This window comes from Arvicola amphibius, chromosome 4 (genome assembly GCF_903992535.2).
Source record: "Arvicola amphibius chromosome 4, mArvAmp1.2, whole genome shotgun sequence".
NCBI classification, from domain to species: Eukaryota; Metazoa; Chordata; class Mammalia; order Rodentia; family Cricetidae; genus Arvicola; species Arvicola amphibius.
The window spans coordinates 153350788-153371995 of NC_052050.1; the positions used below are offsets into that span (position 1 = coordinate 153350788).

General features: G+C 44.0%; 1 protein-coding gene across 2 annotated transcripts in view; it reads left to right on the forward strand.

Annotated features, from left to right (window-relative positions):
• Erich1 (glutamate rich 1) overlaps positions 1–21208 on the forward strand; it is a 66761-nt gene that overhangs the window by 13840 nt on the left and 31713 nt on the right. For both annotated transcript variants that reach the window (XM_038329064.1, XM_038329065.1), the window contains exons 2-3: positions 2424–2570; positions 15870–16004. In XM_038329064.1, the coding sequence (XP_038184992.1) occupies positions 2424–2570; positions 15870–16004 (282 nt within the window). The remainder of the gene's footprint in view (positions 1–2423; positions 2571–15869; positions 16005–21208) is intronic.

Here is a 21208-nt window from a genome sequence, read left to right on the forward strand (position 1 = left end):
ATATCATGATCTGTGCTTTTTCCTTTGACAGCCTGTGGGTTCTTGTCCCCTGCATAGAGTGACTTCAGTTAAACTCTGAGAGCGTTCCCGCTAAGACCAGAAACAAGACAAAGACGTTCACTCTCTACTCCTTTAGTGTCATGCTTAAAGTCCTAGCTAGAACAGCGAGACTTGAGAAGGAAATAAAAGGGATACACATAGGGAAAGAAATCAAAATCTCCCTATGCGTAGCTGACATCATTCTAAGCATAAGAGACCCCATGTGCCACACCAGGAAACTTCTGGAACTGGTAAGCACTTCAGCCAAAATGGTAGGTTACTAACTAATGTCTAAAAATGAGTAGCTTTCCCATAGACCAAAACAAACAGACTGAGAAAGAAATCAGGGACACAATTCTATTTCCTAAAAACAAAACGCACACAGACACACACACTTGCACATGTGCATAGACACACAAACACACACACGAGGGCAGGGAGAGAGAGAACCCATGGCATAAAACAAACCAAGGAAGTGGGAAGACTTATATAATGAAGACTTCTAAACACTGGAGACTTAATTGAAGACACCCGTGGAAGGAGAGACTTCCATGAACATGCATTGTTAGGATCAACATTGTGAAAAATGGATTCCTATCAAGAGCAGTCTACAAATTCAATGCAATCTATCAAAAATTAAACACAATTCTAAACAGTAATTGAGAAAAAAATCTTAAATTCACATGGAGACACACACAAGAGACCCCAGATAGTGGAGATATCACCATTCCTGATTTTAATACCACAGAGTCTTAGTAGCAAAACCACATGATGGGGGCTGGAGAGATGGCTCAGCGGTTAAGAGCATAGCCTGCTCTTCCAGAGGTCCTGAGTTCAATTCCCAGCAACCACGTGGTGGCTCACAACCATCTGTAATGAAGTCTGGTGCCCTCTTCTGGCATAGAGGTGTGCATGCAGAAGGAGCATTGTATACAAACAGACACATTGATCAAGGGAGTAGAATTAGGACCCAGATCTAAGTGCAGCACCTGATTTTTGATAAAATGCCAGAAATACACATTGGGGGAAGAGACTTTAGCAGTATGGGCAAGACTGGCTATTTGAATGTAGAAGAGTAGATGTGGTCCTTCCCTCTCACCCTGCACACAAATCAGTTCCAAACTGATCAAAGAGCTCAATGTTAGACCTGAAACAGAAACTTCCAGAAGCAAGAATAGCGAGTAGCTTAAACAAACAAGAAAGCCAGCCAATGTTATAGTTGCTACCATTAAAACGCACTAAAGGGGTTACCCAGCACAAGTTACCTGAGCATATGATCCCTTTACAGCTGGAGCGATTCTGTGTGTGACCAAGGAGCTCTCATCCACGAGCCTCCCCTAGTATCTTTTCTCGTATTTCACACTCGAATCACTGTCTTCAGTTGTTCTGATTCCTGTCTGAAGGCTCTGAGATACTTAGGCACTGTAGGAGTGCAGACTAAAGTGAAGAATTCCCACATCTGCGCTAAACCTGCAGGAGCTATACAAACCTGTTCCTCCACGGGTAGTCACCAGTTCAAAGGGAGAAACGGTGGGGAGTGTGCTCAGTAAAACTATCCCCCCAGCAGCGGGCAACTCTGCCGATGTAATAAATCAGAGCAGGCCCAATCAAACCCAGTTAAAGTCCTGGTTTTATTCTGAGCAAAGCATTCCTGGGTGGTCTCCTGAAAGAGGGGAAACCACATAGCCTTTCCTTAGGAGGCCCTTTAAATACCCTGTAGGCATGGTCTTGAGCATCTCTGGGGGAGGAGCTGACACTTGGCTGACTCTTTGAGGATCGGGTCTGGAATGGGAGGAGTGAGAGTTGAGGCGGAGTTTCCACCTAGACAGAGTGTATGCCCTTCCACGACCTGCTAGTCTCACAGCTGATCTGTCGAACCTCAGACTATAGGACAACAGTCCAGCCTAGCTGGTTTCTGGAACCTAGTGCCAGTTCCGCTGTGTGGTTGCTCACTGACTGCTCAGGAGGAGAAATGCACTGTAGCACCAACTCCCATCAGGGAAAAGCAGGGTCATGTATGTAGCACAGGTGCCTGCTACAGGTAAAGCCCTGAGGGTTCTTCGCCCCTGGCAGGCCGAGGATCCTCTCTGAGAGTCCGTGCCTTGAGAAGGCCGACAGACACAACAGTGGATCATCCTCTGAGGGCGGGGCCTGTGTGAGGTCATTTGAGGGGCAGAGCATGGGAGTCCGTTTGAACCGTGGGCTCTGGGAGATCATATGCCACGCAGTGTTTGCATAGTGGCCTGAGAGTACAGGCCTAAGCATTCTCTGAGCGTGTCGCCTGGCTTCTGGGTAGTAAGGGTGCCTTAGTTCTGAATGGAAGTCATATGCAATTTAAGTAAATGTAGTAAATCATTTCTGTTGTTAATCTGCTGCCTTTGTAGTGTTTACTGAAAAAGTGCTGAAGAGGCTTTTTCCTGATGTTTCAAGTGGCCAAGATAAGGGGACACCTCAGCCTGCTGCTTTGGAGACACCACCTGAGAACGCGACCCCAGAGGCCGTGCAGCACACACATGTTCACAGGCTGGCAGGTAAGGATGGATCGCAGGTGTCAGTGTTTCCCTGCACTTAACTCTGGGCGTGTGTCCCCTTAGCCTGGGGCCTCTGTGCCGAACACACTTCAAGTCTTGACAGCAGTTCAGCAGGACAGCCTCATTCTCTACTGGCTCAGCGTGAGTCAGCTGACTCGATGCAGGGCGAATGGGCTTAGAGCTTCCCAGCCACACAGAGGCCACCATGTAGTTTCTGTTGGGCTCATTTGCACGTTGTGTTATGAGTAGGTTTGGGCTCGGCTACAGTGAGAACTGTTAGAGTATCCACAATCGTTATGTTGACTCCCGACAGCCCCTTTGCTACCGATTGGCTTCCATTGACTCAGCTGATGTTCCTTGTGCATTGCTCTTTGGCAAAAATTTATCCTGGAGAAGTGGACAGCAGGAAACCCACAGTGAGAGCCGCCACAACTCCAGTTCCCACGCAGTGCAGCAGTGTCAACTAGGAGACAGTTCCTCAGACGGCATGTGCCGGACCACGTGGTGTAAGCCACAGCAGGGGAAACATATTTAGAATGTAGTTAGGGATTGTGCTGGTTTGGTAAGGTGGTAGTTGTAGGTTCTTCTCCCAGATCCATGATGTCTCTTGTACCAGACAGTTGAATAGGCGTCCCTTTTACTGAGCGGGTCATAAGACCAGTTAGAGAGCTGTTGGGTACCACCTAGGTGTTGTGCCATTGCTGCACCCTTAGGGTTATAGTGCCATGGTGGTTGGCATGGTGCACAGGTACCATAGCTCGGCAGACTATTGCTTTCTTCCCACCAATCCTCTGGTACTGTGAAAGCTAGTCTTCAGGGAGGAACCTTTCAGGTCAGTTCCAGCTCAGGTCCTTTGGGTTCTGTGTCCAAAGTGCATGGTATCTTCGGCAATTGAGACTTAACCCACCACTCCAGGGAGGCAATCAAGGGCAATAGCAGTGGCCTATAATGCTTTGGAAGTCTCTTAGGCAGCCCCAATCAATAAATCAGAAGAGGACTTTTCATACCTGGTGTTGTAGGGTTTTGGCAGATAGTCCTTGGATCTTGGGGGAACATTATCATCCCAGATGGGAAAATTTCATTTAAATGCACTTTTTCTTTCTCTTTCTCTCTCTCTCTCCCTCCCCTCCTCCTACCCCCTCCCTCTCTTTCTCTCTCTGTCTGTGTATAGACATATAGACTTATAGGTATTATATGTAATGTTAGGTAAATAGATAATATGATTCCTTATACTTTCTCAGACATCCTTGCGGTTATTCTACCATCCTCCCTCCTGTATTAATTTCCCTCCTCTCTATCAGATTAAAGTCCCCTCAAGCTCCCGTTATTTCCCCTTAAAGTCTTATACCTTGCTATCCTCCTCTCTATTGCCCCTTTACTCTCCTGGGTTCTGAAGGTCCTCCAGGTTATATGCCCTCATCTGAAGACTCGGAGCAGGAACCACGGACAAGAGAGGTCCTGGGGCTTTCGTCTGTCTGGGTCTGGGTTACTTCACTCAATACGACCTTTTCTAGTTCTAGCCATTGAGCTGCACACTTCCTGGTTTCACTTTTCTTTACAGCTAAACAATATTTCGTTGTGTATATATACCACATTTTAATTCTTCATTCATCTGTTGACGTTTCATTGCCTAGCTATTGTGAACAGGGAAGTAAGGAACATGGCGGAGCAAGTATCTGGATGTCAAGTCCTTGGGGCAGATGCCAAGGCATGGCACGGCTGGGTAATGTGGTAAATATATTTTTAGCTTTTTTGAGGGTTCTCCATCCTGATTTGCAGAGTGCCTACACCAGTTCCCAGTCCCACCACCAGTGAACGAAGGGGCCCTTTTTCCTGTTCCCTTGCCAGCATCCGTTGTCTGTTGTTTTGTTCATTTTTGCTGTTCTGACTGGAGTAAGATGAATCTCAAAATTATTTTGATTTGCATTTCCCTAATTGTTATGGATAAGGAACATTTTTTGAGGTATTTCTAAGCCATTTTTATTTCTTCGATTGAGAACTCTCTGCTTAGATCCAAAACCCAGTTTTTATGGGGCCATTTGTCTCTTTGACTCTTTGTTTTTTAGTTCTTTGTGCATTCTGGATATTCATCCTCTGTCAGATATATAGCTGGGAAAGATTACTATTTTGTGAGTGTCTTCATTCAATTATTCCTTTAGCTGTACAGAAGTGTTTTAGTTTTGTGAAGTCCCGCTTGTCAGTTGCTGGCTTAGTTCCTAGGCAAATGGGGCTCTATTCAGAAAGCCTTTCCTATGCGCGTATCCCGGAGTGCACCGTGTCTTCTTTGACCAGCTTCAACGTTTCAGGCTTCACATTAGGTCTGTGATCTATTTGGAGTTAGTTTTCGTGCAAGATGATGGATCCCAGTCCACTCTCTGTCTTCCGCACCATTAGTACGTGGTTTGGGAGTCTCTGTGGAACATTAGACAGCTGTGATTGAGCATAGTCAGACACAGCTAACACAGGGCTGTTGTTTGTGTTCTCAGTGGTGCTTTTAGTGCTACTAATTATAGTTTCATAATTTTCTTTTCTTGGCTATAGTCATTTCTTTCCTCAGTCCCAAATATTGCTTCCTGTGATTTCTGTTTGGTTTGGTCTGTGAGATAAATTTTTTTTCTTTTTTTTTTTTTTTGACATTTTTAAAAATTTTTTTAAAAAAGAAAACAAACTATCTTTTTTCATTATACTTACAATCCAAGTTCCCACTCCCCCCTCCTCTCATTCCCTCCACATACCCTCCCACCCCACGACCCATCCAATCCTCAGAGAGGGTAAGGCACATTGCTTTGCGGGAAGGTCCAAGGCCCTAATTACTCTATAGAGGCTGAGCAAGGTATCATCCAAAGATAACAGGTTCCCAAAAGCCAGTACTTACAGCAGGGATAAATCCTGGTGCCACTGCCAGTGGCCCCTCAGTCTGCCCCAGCCATGCAACTGTCACCACATTCAGAGGGACTAGTTTGGTCCTATGCTTGTTTATTCCCTGTCTGGCTGGAGTTGGTGATCTCCCATTAGCTCAGGTAGGCTGTCTCAGTGTGTGAACCTATCATGGTTTTGACCTCTTTGCTCATATTCTCATTTCTTCCACTCTTCAACTGGACTTTGGGAGCTCAGTCCAGTGCTCCGATGTGGGTCTCTGCCTCTGTTTCCATCAGTTGCTGAATGAAGGTTCTATGGTGATATTTAATATTTAAATAAATATTTAAGATATTTATCAGTCTGACTATTGTTTAGAGTCTTAGCTGGGGTCATCCTTGTGGATTCATGGGAATTTCTCTAGAGCCAGGTTTCTGCTAACCCTACAATGGCTCCCTCAGGCTCAATCAAGATATCTCTTTCCTTGCTCTCATCACTGCCCTTCCTCCTTATCAACCATCCCATTTCCTCAAGTTCTCCTCACCCCTCCCCTTCTTCCCTCCTCTTCCCCTTCCACCTTTTCTTCTCCTCCCACCCCCATGCTCCCAATTTTGTCAGGTGATCTTGTCTGTTTCCACTTTCCAGGTGGATCTATATATGTTTTTCTTAGAATTCACCTTATTACTTAGCTTCTCTAGGATCATGAACTATAGGCTCAATAACCTTTTTTATAGCTAGTATCCATTTATGAGTGAGTACATACCATATTCATCTTTTTGGCTCTGGGTTACCTCACTCAGGATAGTGTTTTCTAATTCCATCCATTTGTATGCAATATTCAATGTCACTGTTTTTTTACCGCTGAGTAGTACTCTAATATGTAAATGTGCCACATTTTCTTTATCCATTCTTCAATTGAGAGGCATCTAGGTTGTTTCCAGGTTCTGGCTATTACAAATAATGCTGTTATGAACATAGTTGAAATGCCTTTGTAGTATGATTGAGCATCTTTTGGGTATATGCCCAAGAGTGATATTGCTGGATCCTGAGGTAGGTTGATTCCAAATTTTCTGAGAAACCACCATACTGATAGTAATGTTTCTTTTACATATGTGGGTGCTCTTGTATTAGGGGCATAGATATTCAGGATTCAGACTGTATCTTGATGGATTGTTCCTGTAATAAGTATAAAGTGTCCTTCTCCATCTCATCTGATTGATTTTGGTTTGAAATCTATCTTGTTAGATGTTAGGATAGCTATACCTGCTTGTTTCTTAGATCCATTTGATTGGAAAACCTTTTCCCAACCCTTTACTCTGAGGTGGTGTCTGTCTTTGAGGTTGAGGTGTGTTTCTTGTATACAGCAGGAGGCTGGATACTGTTTTCATATCCATTCTCTTAGCCTGTGTCTTTTTATAGGTGAATTGAGTCCATTGATATTAAGAGCTATTAATGACCGGTGGTTGTTAATTCCTGTTATTTTTCAGTAGTAGTGTTTGTGTGTTTCCCTTCTTTGGGTTTTGCTGGTGGGGGTTATCTGTTGCCTGTGTTTTTGTGGGTGCAGTTAGCTTCCTTAGGTTGGGGTTTTCCTTCTAGTACTTTCTGTAGGAATGGGTTTGTGGATACATATTGTTTAAATCTTTTTTGTCATGAAGTATCTTGTTTTCTCTATCAATGGTGACTGAAAGCTTTGCTGGGTATAGTAGTCTGGGCTTGCATCTATGGTCTCTTAGTGTCTGCAGCACATCTGCCCAGGACCTTCTGGGTTTTGTGGATTCCATTGAGACGTCGGATGTAATTCTGATAGGTCTACATTTATATGTTACTTGACCTTTTTCCTTTGCAGCTCTTAGTATTCTTTCTTTATTCTGTATGTTTAGCGTTTTGATTATTATATGGCAAGGGGACTTTTTTTTTTTTTTTGATCCAGTCTATTTGGTGTTTTGTAAGCTTCTTCTACCTTCATAGGGATATCCTTCTTTAGGTTGGAAAAGTTTTCTTCTATGACTTTGTTGAATATATTTTCTCTGCCTTTAAGCTGTAGTTCTTCTTTTTCTACCCCTATTATTCTTAGGTTTGGTCTTTTCATGGTGTTTCAGATTTCCTGGATGTTTTGTGTTATTTGTTGGATTTAATGTTTTCTTTGACCAATGAGTCTATATCCTCTATAGTATCTTCAACTCCTGAGGATCTTTCTTCTATCTCTTGTATTCTGTTGGTTATACTTGTCTCTTTAGTTCCTGTTCATTTACCCAGTTTTTCCATATCCAGAATTCCCTCAGTTTATGTTTTCTTTATTACCTCTATTTCAGACTTCAAGTCTTGAACTGTTTGCTTCACATGTTTGATTGTTTTTTCTTTATTTTCTTGGGTTTCTTTGAGGGATTTATTAATTTCTTCCAATTTTTTGTTTGTCTTTTCCTCCATTTCTTTAATGACGTTTTTCATTTCCTCCTTTAAGGTCTCCATCATTTTCATAAAGTCATTGTTAAAGTCATTTTTTTCTGCTTCTTCTGGATTAGAATGATCAAGTCTTCCTGTTGTATGACCACTAGGTTCTGGTGTTACCGTGTTGCTTTTTAGGTTGGTGGATGAATTCTTGCATTGGCACCTACCAATCGCTTCCTTTAAATGAGGCCAGCAGTGTCTTTGCACCTTGGTCCAATCCTTGTATAGTGGCTGTCTGAGTGCTTGGAAATTTTTCTTGGTCTACTCTGTACTGTCAGTGTCTGTGTCTCGGGAAGCCTCTGAGGTCTCTCTAAGCCTGTTATCTTGGTCTTCTCTCCTAGTTCGCTCCTTTGGTCCTCTCTCTTGGCCCCCTCAGTATTGGAGCAAGCTCTTAAGTCCCCTCAGTATTGGAGCAAGCTGTTTCAGAGTTCCACCGAGGTTGCAGGAGGATAAGTGAGTTTGGGGGCGGGGAGATGTAATTTTTTTTAATGTCAGTTGTATCATGGAACATTTTCCTTTCCCCTATAACCATCGCGGGTAGCTGGTACTATAGTCTGTGTTGCTCATCATAGTCTTCCAAATGCATTCCTCATGCCCAAACTGTTCTATCAGACCACAGGGACCACTCTCCATGTACCTCATTCTGGCCTCTTGTCGTCAGGAGCTGAACAGGAAGCTGGCTTCCCACTTACATGATATACTTGTTAGAGTGGCCAAGGGTGTGAATCTTGGTAGGAACACATTTATTTTAATGTTGAGGACAATTTATCAAGATGTAGGAGGAGAGACCTGGGAAACTATAATGGCAAAGACTGAGCCAGACATGATCGGACACCTGCTCCACCCCTGCCCATTGAGTCACTCTGCCCTTCAGTGTGCATAAGCGATGATCAGCATCTGTCTGACAGAGTACAAAGGAGGAACGGGGACAGGGCAGATGATGAGAAAGTGTTGCCTGGAGGTGCTTTGCTTCTTGTAGGCAGGCTTTTGACTGTCTTGGGTCTTGTAATTGGAAGCCTGAGCCAACTCTCCTTCATTCTCTAAGATGTGGGAGGGAAAAAACCTGTATCAAGCTATTCTCATTTGAGCTTCAAGTTATAAATCTAAGTACTCAACATTTGAAATTGGCTCTCTGTGGTATATTCTTAGGATGAAATGTTCTTCATACATTACAGTCAGGCTATTAAGTGTGTGAGTGGCTATTGCTTGATAGGAGAGAAGTACATTCCAACCATGTGAGCAGATTCAAATTTTAAATATGCTATTGAGGTTTAATAGCGGCTGTTTTATATTGATGGAACTGTGGGAAATGTTTACTCTTTTCCTTGACTAATGGCCCTGTTTGCTGTAACATTTTGAATTTTCATTGTTATTACTGTTTTTTAAGGTACATAGCCTGGTTCTTGGCCATTAGGGAAATACAAAGAGGGCGATGTTGGGAGAGAGGGGCATGACGTTGCATGTTTTATCATATGCAAAGGTGTATTTAATTACACACATGTGTATAATATGTGATATGAAAGCAAAAGGGGGGATTTGGGGGCAGGAAGGGCACTAGCAAAGGGAGAAGGTATAGGGAAGACAGCAGGAGAGAATTAAGGGCAGAGCACAATGATCTATATGTATGCACGTGAGCATGCTGACTGAAATTGTTTTAAGATTGTTTTAAAACTGTCATGAGTAACCCCTGTTAGCCCTCTTGCCATTAGCTTGGATAGAAAGTGGAGAAATCTTCCCTGCAATCGCATTGAGTCATAGTCAGGTCAGCGCTAACACCTCACAGAGTTGTCCACCCAGTAGTGTGTCCATCCTCTGTTGCTGCGTTGGGTCAGGACACCTTGCTCTGTAGGTCCGTGTGTACACTCATTTCCGCATCTTCGGAAGTTCAGGTCTGTGTTGTGGAAGCTTTGACTGCCCTGATCCTTATGGCCTTCCCTAATACCCCATCCCTCCCACCCACCTCCCCCCCCCCGAAAAGGAAGTATTACTTCATTAGTGTATTCAGTAACACATAAATTTGTTCTGGGGAAATGCAGGCACCTAGAAAAACAAAGGGATACCAAGTTTGAGCTTAAGTAGCAACGGAAAAAGACAACTCCCCTGAGTCTCCCTGTATTCCGCTGCCATTACTAATGTCATTCTGAAGGCACTGTTCTTTGTGATGTTTGTAGTGGGTTAATTTAGTCCTTGGTGCCACTATCGGCATGGGATGCTGTCCTTGGTGCTGACTCCAGCCTAAGGGATCTGTCACGGGTCAGGGTGCTGTCCTTGGTCCTGGCCCCTGTCTAAGGCGCTCTCTCTGCTGCTGAGCCACTTGTGTGCACGTGTTCCAGGTCTCCAACAGCCTTTCCAGGGAGACCCTTACCCCACAACAGGGAAGCCTGGAACTCAGACAGCATGGCTAGGTGTGAGTCCTGTCCTAGCCAAGCAGTGATGTTAGTGCTTAAAATCATGTTGGGCCCAACAAATGCTTTTGCCTGCCCAAAATGGTGCTGTAGATCTGAATTTATAACTTCTGAGCAGTTTGGCAGAGCTCTTGAGTGCCAGGCATGAGCGAATCTGAAATTTGTCACTGTGTTACAGAAGGAATACTAAGAATTATCAATGAGGCAGCAATTTCTCATAAATATATTTATGACGATTGTAAATTGTGGAAATAGCAAAATAGACACATTCTGGCAAGTTCAGGCTCATACTTTACTGGGGACATGAAGAAGTAATCAGAAATATGAAAAAATGCAATAAGACTGTGCCCAGAGTATGGTTGTCTAAGAATATTTCCATAGTTTCTGCAAAGAGGACATTGAAGAGAGCATAATACAGGAGGCACCAAAGAGTTGCATTTGAAATGCAGTATACTGAGGTCCAGGAGCAGACTCTGCGGTGAAGGGACAAGTGAAGACCATTCTCAACCGCAGAGCCGCTGCACCGACATGGTTTTGAAGAGCACGGTGCACAGCATGAGGAAGGAGGAGCAGGGTAGACATACGGAGTGACCACCTAGGTCACGGGACAGTGAGACAGACCCTCACCCAGTAAGGCAGCTCGCCACTCTAGGCTTCTCTTTGTTCAGGGTGGTGAATTACTGACTCCAGCCTTTGTCTATATTCAAATGTTTAAGTTGAAATTTTACTTAGTTAAAATTCAAAATTCTGTTTCCTGTTATGCTAGCCGTGTGTCCATCACTCCCTGGCCACCTGGGATGAGAGTTGAAGCAGTGAGCAGTTAGATAGAAGGCATTTTTATCAAGCAGCATGTTCTCCCGGACCTCTGATCCACAGAGCACTGTGGGCCTGATGAGTTAGGGGGGCATGATTTTTTTTTTATTTTGTTAAGACCACCTGTATAGCTGAGGAAAAATGAACTAACTAAATTCCAGATGTATAGAGAATTTAAAATTGAACATGAAAATATGGAAGTACTCAAGAAAACATAGGAGAATTCTTTCCCTATAAAGTTATACATATGGCCCAGGGTCATAAAAATAGTTGGTTTTACTTTATAAGATTCAAAAGTATGCATGCAGAATTGCCACATGTGAAGGCAGAAAACAAATAGTGAACCAAGAAAATGATGGCAACTGATAGCATAGGCAAAGCATTCATTTATTTAGTATACAAAAAGCTCATGTGTTAGGGAAAAAGGTAAATACCTCAGATAAAAATGGGCAAAACAGGGTTATTGGCATTTCACAAAACAAATACCCAACTCTCTCAAACTTAAATAAAGAGGGTGTTCTGTGTCTACTAATGAGAGAAACCCAAATTAAAGGTGAATTGTGATCCCTCTTCCATCTCTCCTGTTGTCATGGAATCATGGATCCATGTCCTTTGTCAGGCACTCAGGTTTGGCTGTCATGACTGAAGGCAGACGGAAGAGAGAAGATACAGTCACCCCCTGACACTCACCTGGGCGCAGAAGGTCTGTATCTAGCCAGCCTCCCTGTGAACTGACTCCTATATGCTAAGATTGGCATGCTCAGGGCTGAGAGATGGCTCCGGGGTTCAGAGCACTGACTGCTCTTCCCGAGGTCCTGAGTTCAGTTCCCAGCAACCACATGGTGGCTCACAGCCATCTGTAATGAGATCTGGCGCCCTCTTCTGGCCTGCAGGAATACATGCAGGCAGATGCTGTATACATAATTAATAAATAAGCCTTTTTTAAAAATAAAAAGATTGGCATGCTCTAAGTTATTAACTATGACATTGTTCAGAATAAAGAGAGATCAGAAGTCTAAATTCTCACATTGGATGTTAATTCAAACCTTTTTTACATTTATTCATGTATTTTGTGTGGGCGGAGGGTGGGGGGAGTGTACCATAGTGTACTTGTAGAGGTCATTAGTTCTGCCTACTGTGTGTGTTCTGGGATTGAACTCAGGTGTCAGGTTTGGCAAAAGCACTTTTACCTGCTAAGCCTTCTCACCAGCCCTGGGGTGGGGTTGGGGGATGGAAGGTTAACTAAATGATTTGTGGCACACTGTTCCCAGGGAGGTTGCCCTCTCTCCTAAAGGCATGCCAGCCCCTAGGTGGCCCACTAGAGTGAGAGCCAACATGTGTCATCAAGTGTAAAGACAAGAGACAATGTGAGGATAAGTTGGGAGTCGTGTGTCTTTCTGTTTGCATATTCACCAGCAGTCTGGCAGAATTCCACAGCATAGGGCCAACAATCGGTACTTCCCAAGAAAGGCACCAGGAGGTCAGAGCAGAGTGGGAGCCTCGTCAGGCTCACATGTGTCCTCCTGAACTGTGGGCCTGTGACGTAAACGTAGAATGACATCGTGTAGAAGGGAACGCGTGAAGCTATTTTCAGACCTGCATCACTTAGGCACTTTTCCAATCACATGCCTGTCAAAAGAGCATCCTGCATGTTTCAGCAAAAACAGTTCAGGAGGCAGAGACGATCGGGAAGAGCAGTGAATACAGAAATTGTTTTAAAACTTTCAGTGATGTGATTAAGTGTTGACTATAATAAAGAAGTATAATAATCTCTGAATGTTTCACATGGTGTATAAGCCACTGCTGCTGCAACAGCAGGTCTCATGGAGAAAGGGGAAGGCCAGTAGAGCGCTAACTTTGGACAGGGTGGCCACAGCCGGGGCAGATTGGAGGGTACAGTAGTATGAACAGAGGCGTTTCGTCACAGTTATTGTGGTTGGTAAATCCTGTAGAACTCCTTATTTTATTTTTATTTTGAAGCAGAAATCAGGGCCACCACAGAGCGAGAACAACAGGGTTTTCAGGACAGCCAGCACTTGTTCTGTGTCCAGGTGACCTTGGGGAGCATCTGATTAGACATTAGTTGCTGAGGGGTCACTCAGAGGGTGAGGGCTCTCTGGTCATCAGTGCTGTGGTTTTCTGGGTGCCAGACAAGAGGAGATTCGAAGGAGCCATGTTCTGCCGGCATGGGCAGAAGAGAGGTTCTACTAACCCACAGCTGGGAAGAGAAGGAAAATGGGTGGGACCATGGGAAAGCAGGAGCGGTTGGTGTGGCTCCAAGCAAGGCTACTTCCTGGCCGTATCTCACAAGCATCTTCTGCTTGGGGATTTTGATTCCCAGCCTCCCGTGTGTATAACTGGCGGTACGGGAGCTGATGGTCTTCCCTCCTCTCCTGGGAAGATCAGCAATCCAGGGAGCTGTGCGGATAGAAGCAGCAGCTGCTGCCCCTCGTGAAAATGGTGAGATGTAGAAAGAAACAGCCGGTAGCCATGCCATAGTGTAACCCGTCTTGTCCTTCCTTATGCCCCAGCAGAAAGCCTAACACCTACCTTTAGAAAGAGTCACTGTATAGGAAATTGGAACCAAACACTATTACAGGAGATCTGGTCACCTTTATTTACAGCTGAGCAAACCGAAGCCCCGGGTCATAGTTTCCCACCCCTCCTGGACGGCCCTGACTATGGCAGGGGTTTCATCTGCAGCTAAAGCCCTCTGTAGAGTCAGTGTGCGGTTTCCAACCAGAGGAAGACTGTCTCCTGGCACGTTCCTCTTCCAAATCTGTTCTGAGAGGCGTCATTATTTTCCAGCGTGTGACTCATCTCACGCTCCACTTCCATGATACTTCCTAGATCCATTCCAGTAATTTAAGTGAACAATGACATTTCTAAGTTCTATTTCACTTTCTTATTAAGAACGATTTAGTGGTTTAAAGCTTCCAAAAATACTCTGTGAAAAATGATCAAATGTTGATGTTGCACGATAGGATTAGTATACATAGAAGCATATCTCCATCTGCCCTTGATTCTAGCGGCGAATGGTGTAGTAATTAATCAACTGTGTGAATCAAATTACCAAAAGAACCAGAATTCTGGCAACGTTCTGAATACTTAGCCTCCAGAGAGTGAAATATATTGATGGCAGAGGAATTTGAAAAGGTTTCATGGTTTTTGCGTTTAAATGTCTTAAACGCACGTCTTCACTGTGCTATTTTGTTCTGTCTTGATCGTTTTTAGTTTAAAATAAATTGCTAGTTGTTGGTTTAAAATAAAATCTTAGTTATTCTGTAAAAGACTAGCGGGGATATCCATTTGTGTTTGCCGTGTATATGAGAGTCACTTTAACATATTATCAGTGAAAATACAAAACTTAAGAGGATCGATAGAAAATATTGAAGAGTGTGGGAGAGAAGATCCCTGGTCTGGTTTGTAAATATGAAAACACAGTGAAAGGTTAGACTTTTCAAATCAACAATTCCGTTTCCAAGAATTTATCAGGAGAAACGAAATAGCCAAGCACACACGGGGAAGCAGAACAGGGTAGACTTGTCGCTCGGATGTCTAATACTGGTTCACTGGTTGGCTGGATCATCCCTGATGGCACTGTTGGGAACCCTGTGGAAGCTTTGAGAGGCTGGGCCAGCTGGAGGCAGGAGATCTCTGGGGGGCAGGCCTTGAAGTCTGCAGCCTTGTTTCTCTCTGTGTCCCTTTTCTACTTCTTGCTCCGTGGAGATGTGCGCAGGTAGCCCTACTGTCCTGCCTCCACAGACATGGGCTCCTCCTCCACCTTTCCAGCCATTAGAGACTAACCCTCTCAACTGCGAGCCAAAGTGAATACATCTTTGCTTGAGATGCTCGTCAGGTTCTTAGTTACAGAAGTGAAGACAGTGACTTGGCAGATGGCCGTAGCCACTGCTGATAACAGTGGCCATTCAAACCCTCCCACACGCAGAATTCAGGGCAGTGGTTAAAAGATCAGTTGTAATGTGCCCATAGCATAGAATATTTTGTGCTATTAAAAGAGTATGCTGGCTAAAATCCTATGTATTGTTTTGTGTTATTTTATGATACTAAACTCAATTAAATGCTTGTGTAATAAATGTAATCCATGTGAATTGTGTGTTGTGTGATGTCAAAAATGATATTATATGTATAATTGATCTTTTAGCCACTGTCCTGAATTCTGCATTTCTGTGTATCCGGATGTACGTGTGACCTAGAAGTGCAAATTTTATGTGCACATGTTGATCTGAGAGGGTGTCCGTGTCTATGTCTATACACAGTTGTGTCTGCATGCATGTGTCTGTAGATTTGTGGGGATGTGTTCCAAACATGTGTATCAGCATTCTTTGTACATGTGACAGAGAAAATGTGGAGACAAAATTCAGAGAAAACTAAGTACAAAAATGTTGAAAGATTCATGTTCTGATAGTATGTTGTTTGCCCTGTTTATAATTTCTATTTTACGTTCCTGAGTTATATTCTATATCATGTTACAGAAACTGACAAGTTTACATTTTGACTAACTTAATGTGAATTTACCTAGTTGTAGCTGGTTCTCTTGTCACGACTGGTCACATAACCAAGTCGCTTTCCTGAGAAAATACTTGGCTTTTGAAATTCAATGTTTATGACAGTGTCTTGGCTTTATTGAGTTACTTGATATCTTGTCTTCACTGAATTTTATTGGAGAAACAGCACTAATGTGATCAGGGCGAATAACTGTCTGCTTATATTATGTAATATTTACTAGTGCACGCTGCACCCCTTTTCTCTACAGATGGTGACATTAAGATCCAGCCTGAACGTCGGCTGTACACTGTGAGCTTGCCTCCTCCAGGGTATGTTCCTAGCCCGCCAGAACCTGCCAGCTGTGCGAACTCCGAAAATGCTTCCAGTGGCCACGACACAGAAGGTAAAACGCCTGGGCCGTCGTTGCTCTCTGGTGCTACATCAGTCCTCAGTCTTGTAAATTAGCCTTTACACTTACAATTTGATGGATATAGCTAAGCATGCCATTGTGTAACCAGTCATATAGTGGGCTAGTAGATATTTGCAGCCATTAAAAATGATAACAAACTTGTAATAGCAGAGAAGCTCTTGGGACGGGGAAGTTAAAGCTTAGGAAGTTCATGAGCACATTGGGTAATCATGAGCAATCTGGAATTAAATCCATCACAATGCTAGTGCCTGGTCTAGTAGAACTTTTGCCATGATTTTGTAAACTTTTTATATTTTCTAAAAAATATAAAATCAAGGAATTAACATCTTCTGTATCTCTGGGGAAGATTAGCCTATTATAATTGTGTTTATTGTTGAATGTCTTATTGGAGGAGAGTATTCCAATTCATTATTGAAGTGGAAGTATTGGTGATCCCAAATGTTGTTTTTATCTTAACAGTGAAATTTCATGTTTGAATATTCAATTTGAAAACTTTAAAACAGGGACTTATAACCTTTAAATAAAGATCCCACCCACCCCGAGATGATTCCTATCAAGTATAAATTAAGTCTGTATTCTTAGTCTTAGTTCATTTGACTATCAAGAAATTGTGTTTTTCTAACACATTGATCTTTCTGGTTTCCTAATTAAAAAATCAAAAACTGTAAAACCAGAGTTGGAATAACTTAGGAATCATATAGTCATTGTTTCAAGCCCTGATGAAAATCTTTGAAATATTAATTATCAGATAAATAATTTCTTAGGAAATTTAACTGTGTGCTTATGGAGATGGATTATTTTGGTGAATATTTTAACTGTGAACTTAATGTGTTCATGAGAAAGTGTGTTGGGTTCACCCAGGTGCTGTTATGTGCAGTTGACGCTCGTCTGTGCACCCTGTACACAGTTCTTTCACTCACGAACCTCCAGATACAGTTATTTAATTCTGTGGAGTTGATCAGTTGCTGCTGCTCACCGTGGCTCTCCTGTGCTTCTCTACCCAGTGACACTCGCTCAGACGCCATTGCACTGAGTTGGCTCAAACATGTCATTATATACACACAGTTCTCGCTCACGTGTCATTGTATAGAGCTAGCCCTCACTGACTCCCTGCACACACTAACTCCCACGCGTCCCTGTGTCAAGTCTGCAGTTACCCCTCACTCATGTGTTTATACACAATTGGTCCTCACCTGCTGCTGTTACACGATCAGTGCCCATTCATGTGCTGCTTTGTGTAGTTGTTACATGATCAGTGTTCATTCATGTACGGTTGTATGTAGCTGTTGTTACATGATCAGTGTTCATTCATATATGACTGCTGTATGTAGTTCTTTTACATGATCAGTGTTCATTCATGTACTGATGTATGTAGTTGTTTATTCATGTACTGCTGTATGCAGTTGTTCATTCATGTACTGATGTATGTAGTTGCCACTGTACATAGTTGCTTACTCTCGTTGTATCCAGTTGGCTCCATCGCTGACATTCCTGAGGGCAGCCTAAGCCCCACTTTGCTGTGATCATGCAGTCCAACCTTCTAAGCTAATGGTTGGGGCTATGCTTAGGTGAAATTCTTTCAGGAATTAGAAATACATTGGTGCCAAGTTGGCAAATAGGTCTTTGTATAAAGGTTTTTCTGTGTGATTAATGTTCCTGGGCCCTTAAATAGTTACCTCTGCCTGTGGTCTTCAGCTATTGCCACCTCCTGCAGGCAGGATGCGGGAAACCGTTGCAGCCTGGTGAAAACAAAGGCGTTGAGTTCTGAAATGCAGGCACTGGGGTTCAGTCCACTGAAACCACAATGGCAATTAGACGTAGTCAATGGTGTTATTACTGTAGCTCTGAATAGCGATTACAAACTACATTTTTAGTTGATTCTTAGTCAGAGGATTTATGCTATTCATTTTCTTCTCTGCTTCCTTTCTCCTGTGAGGTAAATATAGTCACCTCTGTTGTAGATGGGAAATGTGGGTGAAGATCACCTGCCCTGGAGCAAGTGAGCCAGGAACATGGGTGCTTAGAGCAGGCCAGGACCCTCTGAGTCCCAAACGCTGCTGCTGCTTCTCCTCCTCCTCCTCCTCCTCCTCCTCCTCCTCCTCCTCCTCCTCCTTCTCCTCCTCCTCCTCCTCCTCCTTCTTTTCTTCTTCTTGTTTGTTTGTTTGTTGGAGAGTCTTGTTTCTTCACTCAAGCTAGTGTCAAACTCACATCCTCTCTCCTCAGACTCCCCAGGAGCTAGGATTACAGAGAGAACAGTCCTCTGCCAGTTCTCTGATGGGGACTCCACTTCCCTAACCCAAATGCTGCCTCTGCCCTGACACCTGCCCCACCTGGAGAGGATCTGCCAGAGACCAGACTACTGCTGCCTGCTTCACTCATAAGGCCCTGCTAGAGGTCCTGTTAGTCTGTCTTGAGCCAACATGAACTAAAAACATCACTCCATTTTCTCGGGTTGTCTTTGAACAATTTGTGGATCTAATTCATTTGAGAAGTTGATATTTCAACTTCGAATGCTTGTAACTTTTGCCCAAATGTTTGGATTTTTTCTATCAACTTGTTTAAGTATGTTTTTCATTACAAAGTCTATAAAATGAGCATTTAAAGATATTTGAAATGATAGGGGTGGAGAAAACTTAAGAATCCCCACTGTTTACTCATACTGACTATGTCTGTTCTCCATAATGCAAAGATATTAGGAGTCCTGGCCTGCATTGCACCAGGCTGTGGTGAGAGTGAGTAGATCCTGCATGCCACAAACTAAAGGATTTAGTTAATACGTACAGAATCCTCAATGTTCATAAGGAGATGCTGTGCATCAGGGAGAAAGGATGAGGGACCTAGCCCCAGCTCAACAGAGCACAGAGGTACAGACCTGAAGATAACGCAATGCGGTAGGTGCTGTTTGCTGTGGTCCCCTGAAGACTTCAGTTAGTGTCCTGTGGACACAGTGATACAAGAAGGAAGGATTCCAGACATGGGTATAAGCCAGGCTTTCCTCCCTTTCCTGGGACTCAGGGCTTCTAGGAGGCTGGAGGAGTCCCCAGCTAGGAGTCCCCAGCCCTTCATTTCCTGAGAGTTAACTCTCCATCAGCCTCACTCTTCGCAGATTGTTTAAAACGTTGAGTTTTCTGAGATCTGTCATCCTTTTTGGAAGTGCAGAGTGATCAGGGTTCTCTACAACTAATCACTTCATAAAAGTCTTCTTTTTGTTCTCACGTTACAACGTTATTATCAGTTTCAAGTTGACATGAAGTATTGGGCTTGGTTATGGCATTTTCATACACTCTCTGTTCTGATTTGTCATTCCCCCACACACCGCTGTTCCTTGTGCCCTCCCTCCCTGCCACAGTTGCCCTTCTTCTTTTGTGCCACATGGATTGTCTAAGACCAAACTATTAAACGCCTCTTAAAGTCTGTGTGGGGGATTGTGCTCAGGCCCTAGTGTTAGGAAGGCAGTCAGTCGGCAGGGCCCTTATCGACTAGACATTTGTCGTGGGTGGCACTGTTCCTATGCCAGCTGCCTTCGTAGTTGAGTTGTCTAGAAAGGTACTGAGGGCCTGCATAAAAGAGGCAGAGCAGAGGGCATGGACGCAGAGCTGGTCCTGAAATACCATGACAGCAGATAGAAGCAGGGCCACTGGGACCTCAGAACACAGAGGTACGAAGAAGACAGCCAACTAGTGGGTGGGGGCAGAAAAGCAGGGACCAAACTTTCAAGAGCTTTGAACATTTTGACTTGGTTTTGTCCAGGAGCTGTAACACACCACATGCTTCCCCAAGACTGTGGTGATGGCAGATCCAGATTTGTGGTGGTCACCCCTCAGGAACAGGTGGCAGAGAAAACACAGGGGGACTTTTGGGTGCTTCTGCAGTGTGAGCCATCAGATGTGGCGATGCTTTACCAGCAGGAGATGACGGGAGGGGTGGGTGCTACCAGCATTTTTCAGTTGGGCAGCAGAGAGGAGCCTGCAGCTCATACGGGTGGGCAGGCAGGTGAAACTGCTCTTGAGACAGAGATGGCCGTGGGAGGGGACTGCCAGAGCCACCTCTGCCCTTGCCAACAGCATCTTGTCTCTGCATAGGCTTACCTGGTGTCTGACTTAGTGACAGAAAGCATGAGACTTTGAACAGTTAGGGTCAGCAGTTAGGGTAGGGTTTGTTGAAAGCCTTGCAAATTATCTGGAGCCAGAACATCTAACATAGTCCAAGAATTACGTGACCAACTCTGACAGGTAAGACGTTCATGCTTTATGTGGGGACATGGTATCTATTGTGGGGGCCTGACCTAGCCTTGGGCTCCTTTCTCCGAGGTCCTCACAGTGTTTGTTTGAAAGGCTGTTCCTTTCCCTCCCGTTTTGGAGTGTCAGCCATGAGTATTCACTCCCCCACTGCATGTCAGCCTTGAGCTGCTCACACTTGGTATAGTAGTCAGCATGGCCCTGTGACTTCCATCCTGATGTCTGCTCACCAGCCAGAGTAGGCATGGACTAGAGTGTGTGAGCACACTGCGTTATCCAAGGAACAGGTGAGCTTTTCAAGTCCAGCGCCAGTCTTGAGGCGCCTCACAAGGCAGAATACAGCTTCCCATTTAAACTCTCACTGAGGACCAAATCACAGCTTTCTTAAAGACAGAACGATCCTGGTAAGATGTATTTTGTTTCAAAATTGAAATCTCTCTTCCTGTCTCTTTTGTGTTCTCTGGCGCTAGTTTAAGCCCATGTTGGTTCATGTTGTCTAACTGCTCCCCAAGTCAGAAAGTGCTAACCTTGTATCACATTTGTGTTTGGAGAAATCCACCTTTCACCACTGAATACTGATGGCTCAGTTTCTGATTCTTTTGCCCCACATTTGCTAAACGCTTAAGTAGCTGAAGCAAGGATGCAGCTTTGCAGCAGATAGCAACAAGCCTTGATGCCTTGCCCCGTCTCCTTAGAAACAGCTTTGTAACTATGCTCTCAAATTTCAGTCCCAGCTCTACAGTGAACCCCCAGGCATCCAAGGAGCCTGCTGTCTTGCACGTGCGTTCTTGGAAGCACCACTGGAAGCTGTCTGGAGTGTGTTCAGCTGATTGCCAACACACCTGCCATCACCACCACTTTCTTCTTGATCTCCATTTCCCTGGTTCAGTGAAATATTCCGATTAGCAACCTCCTTCCCGTCCCTGTTCTGCTTTCAGC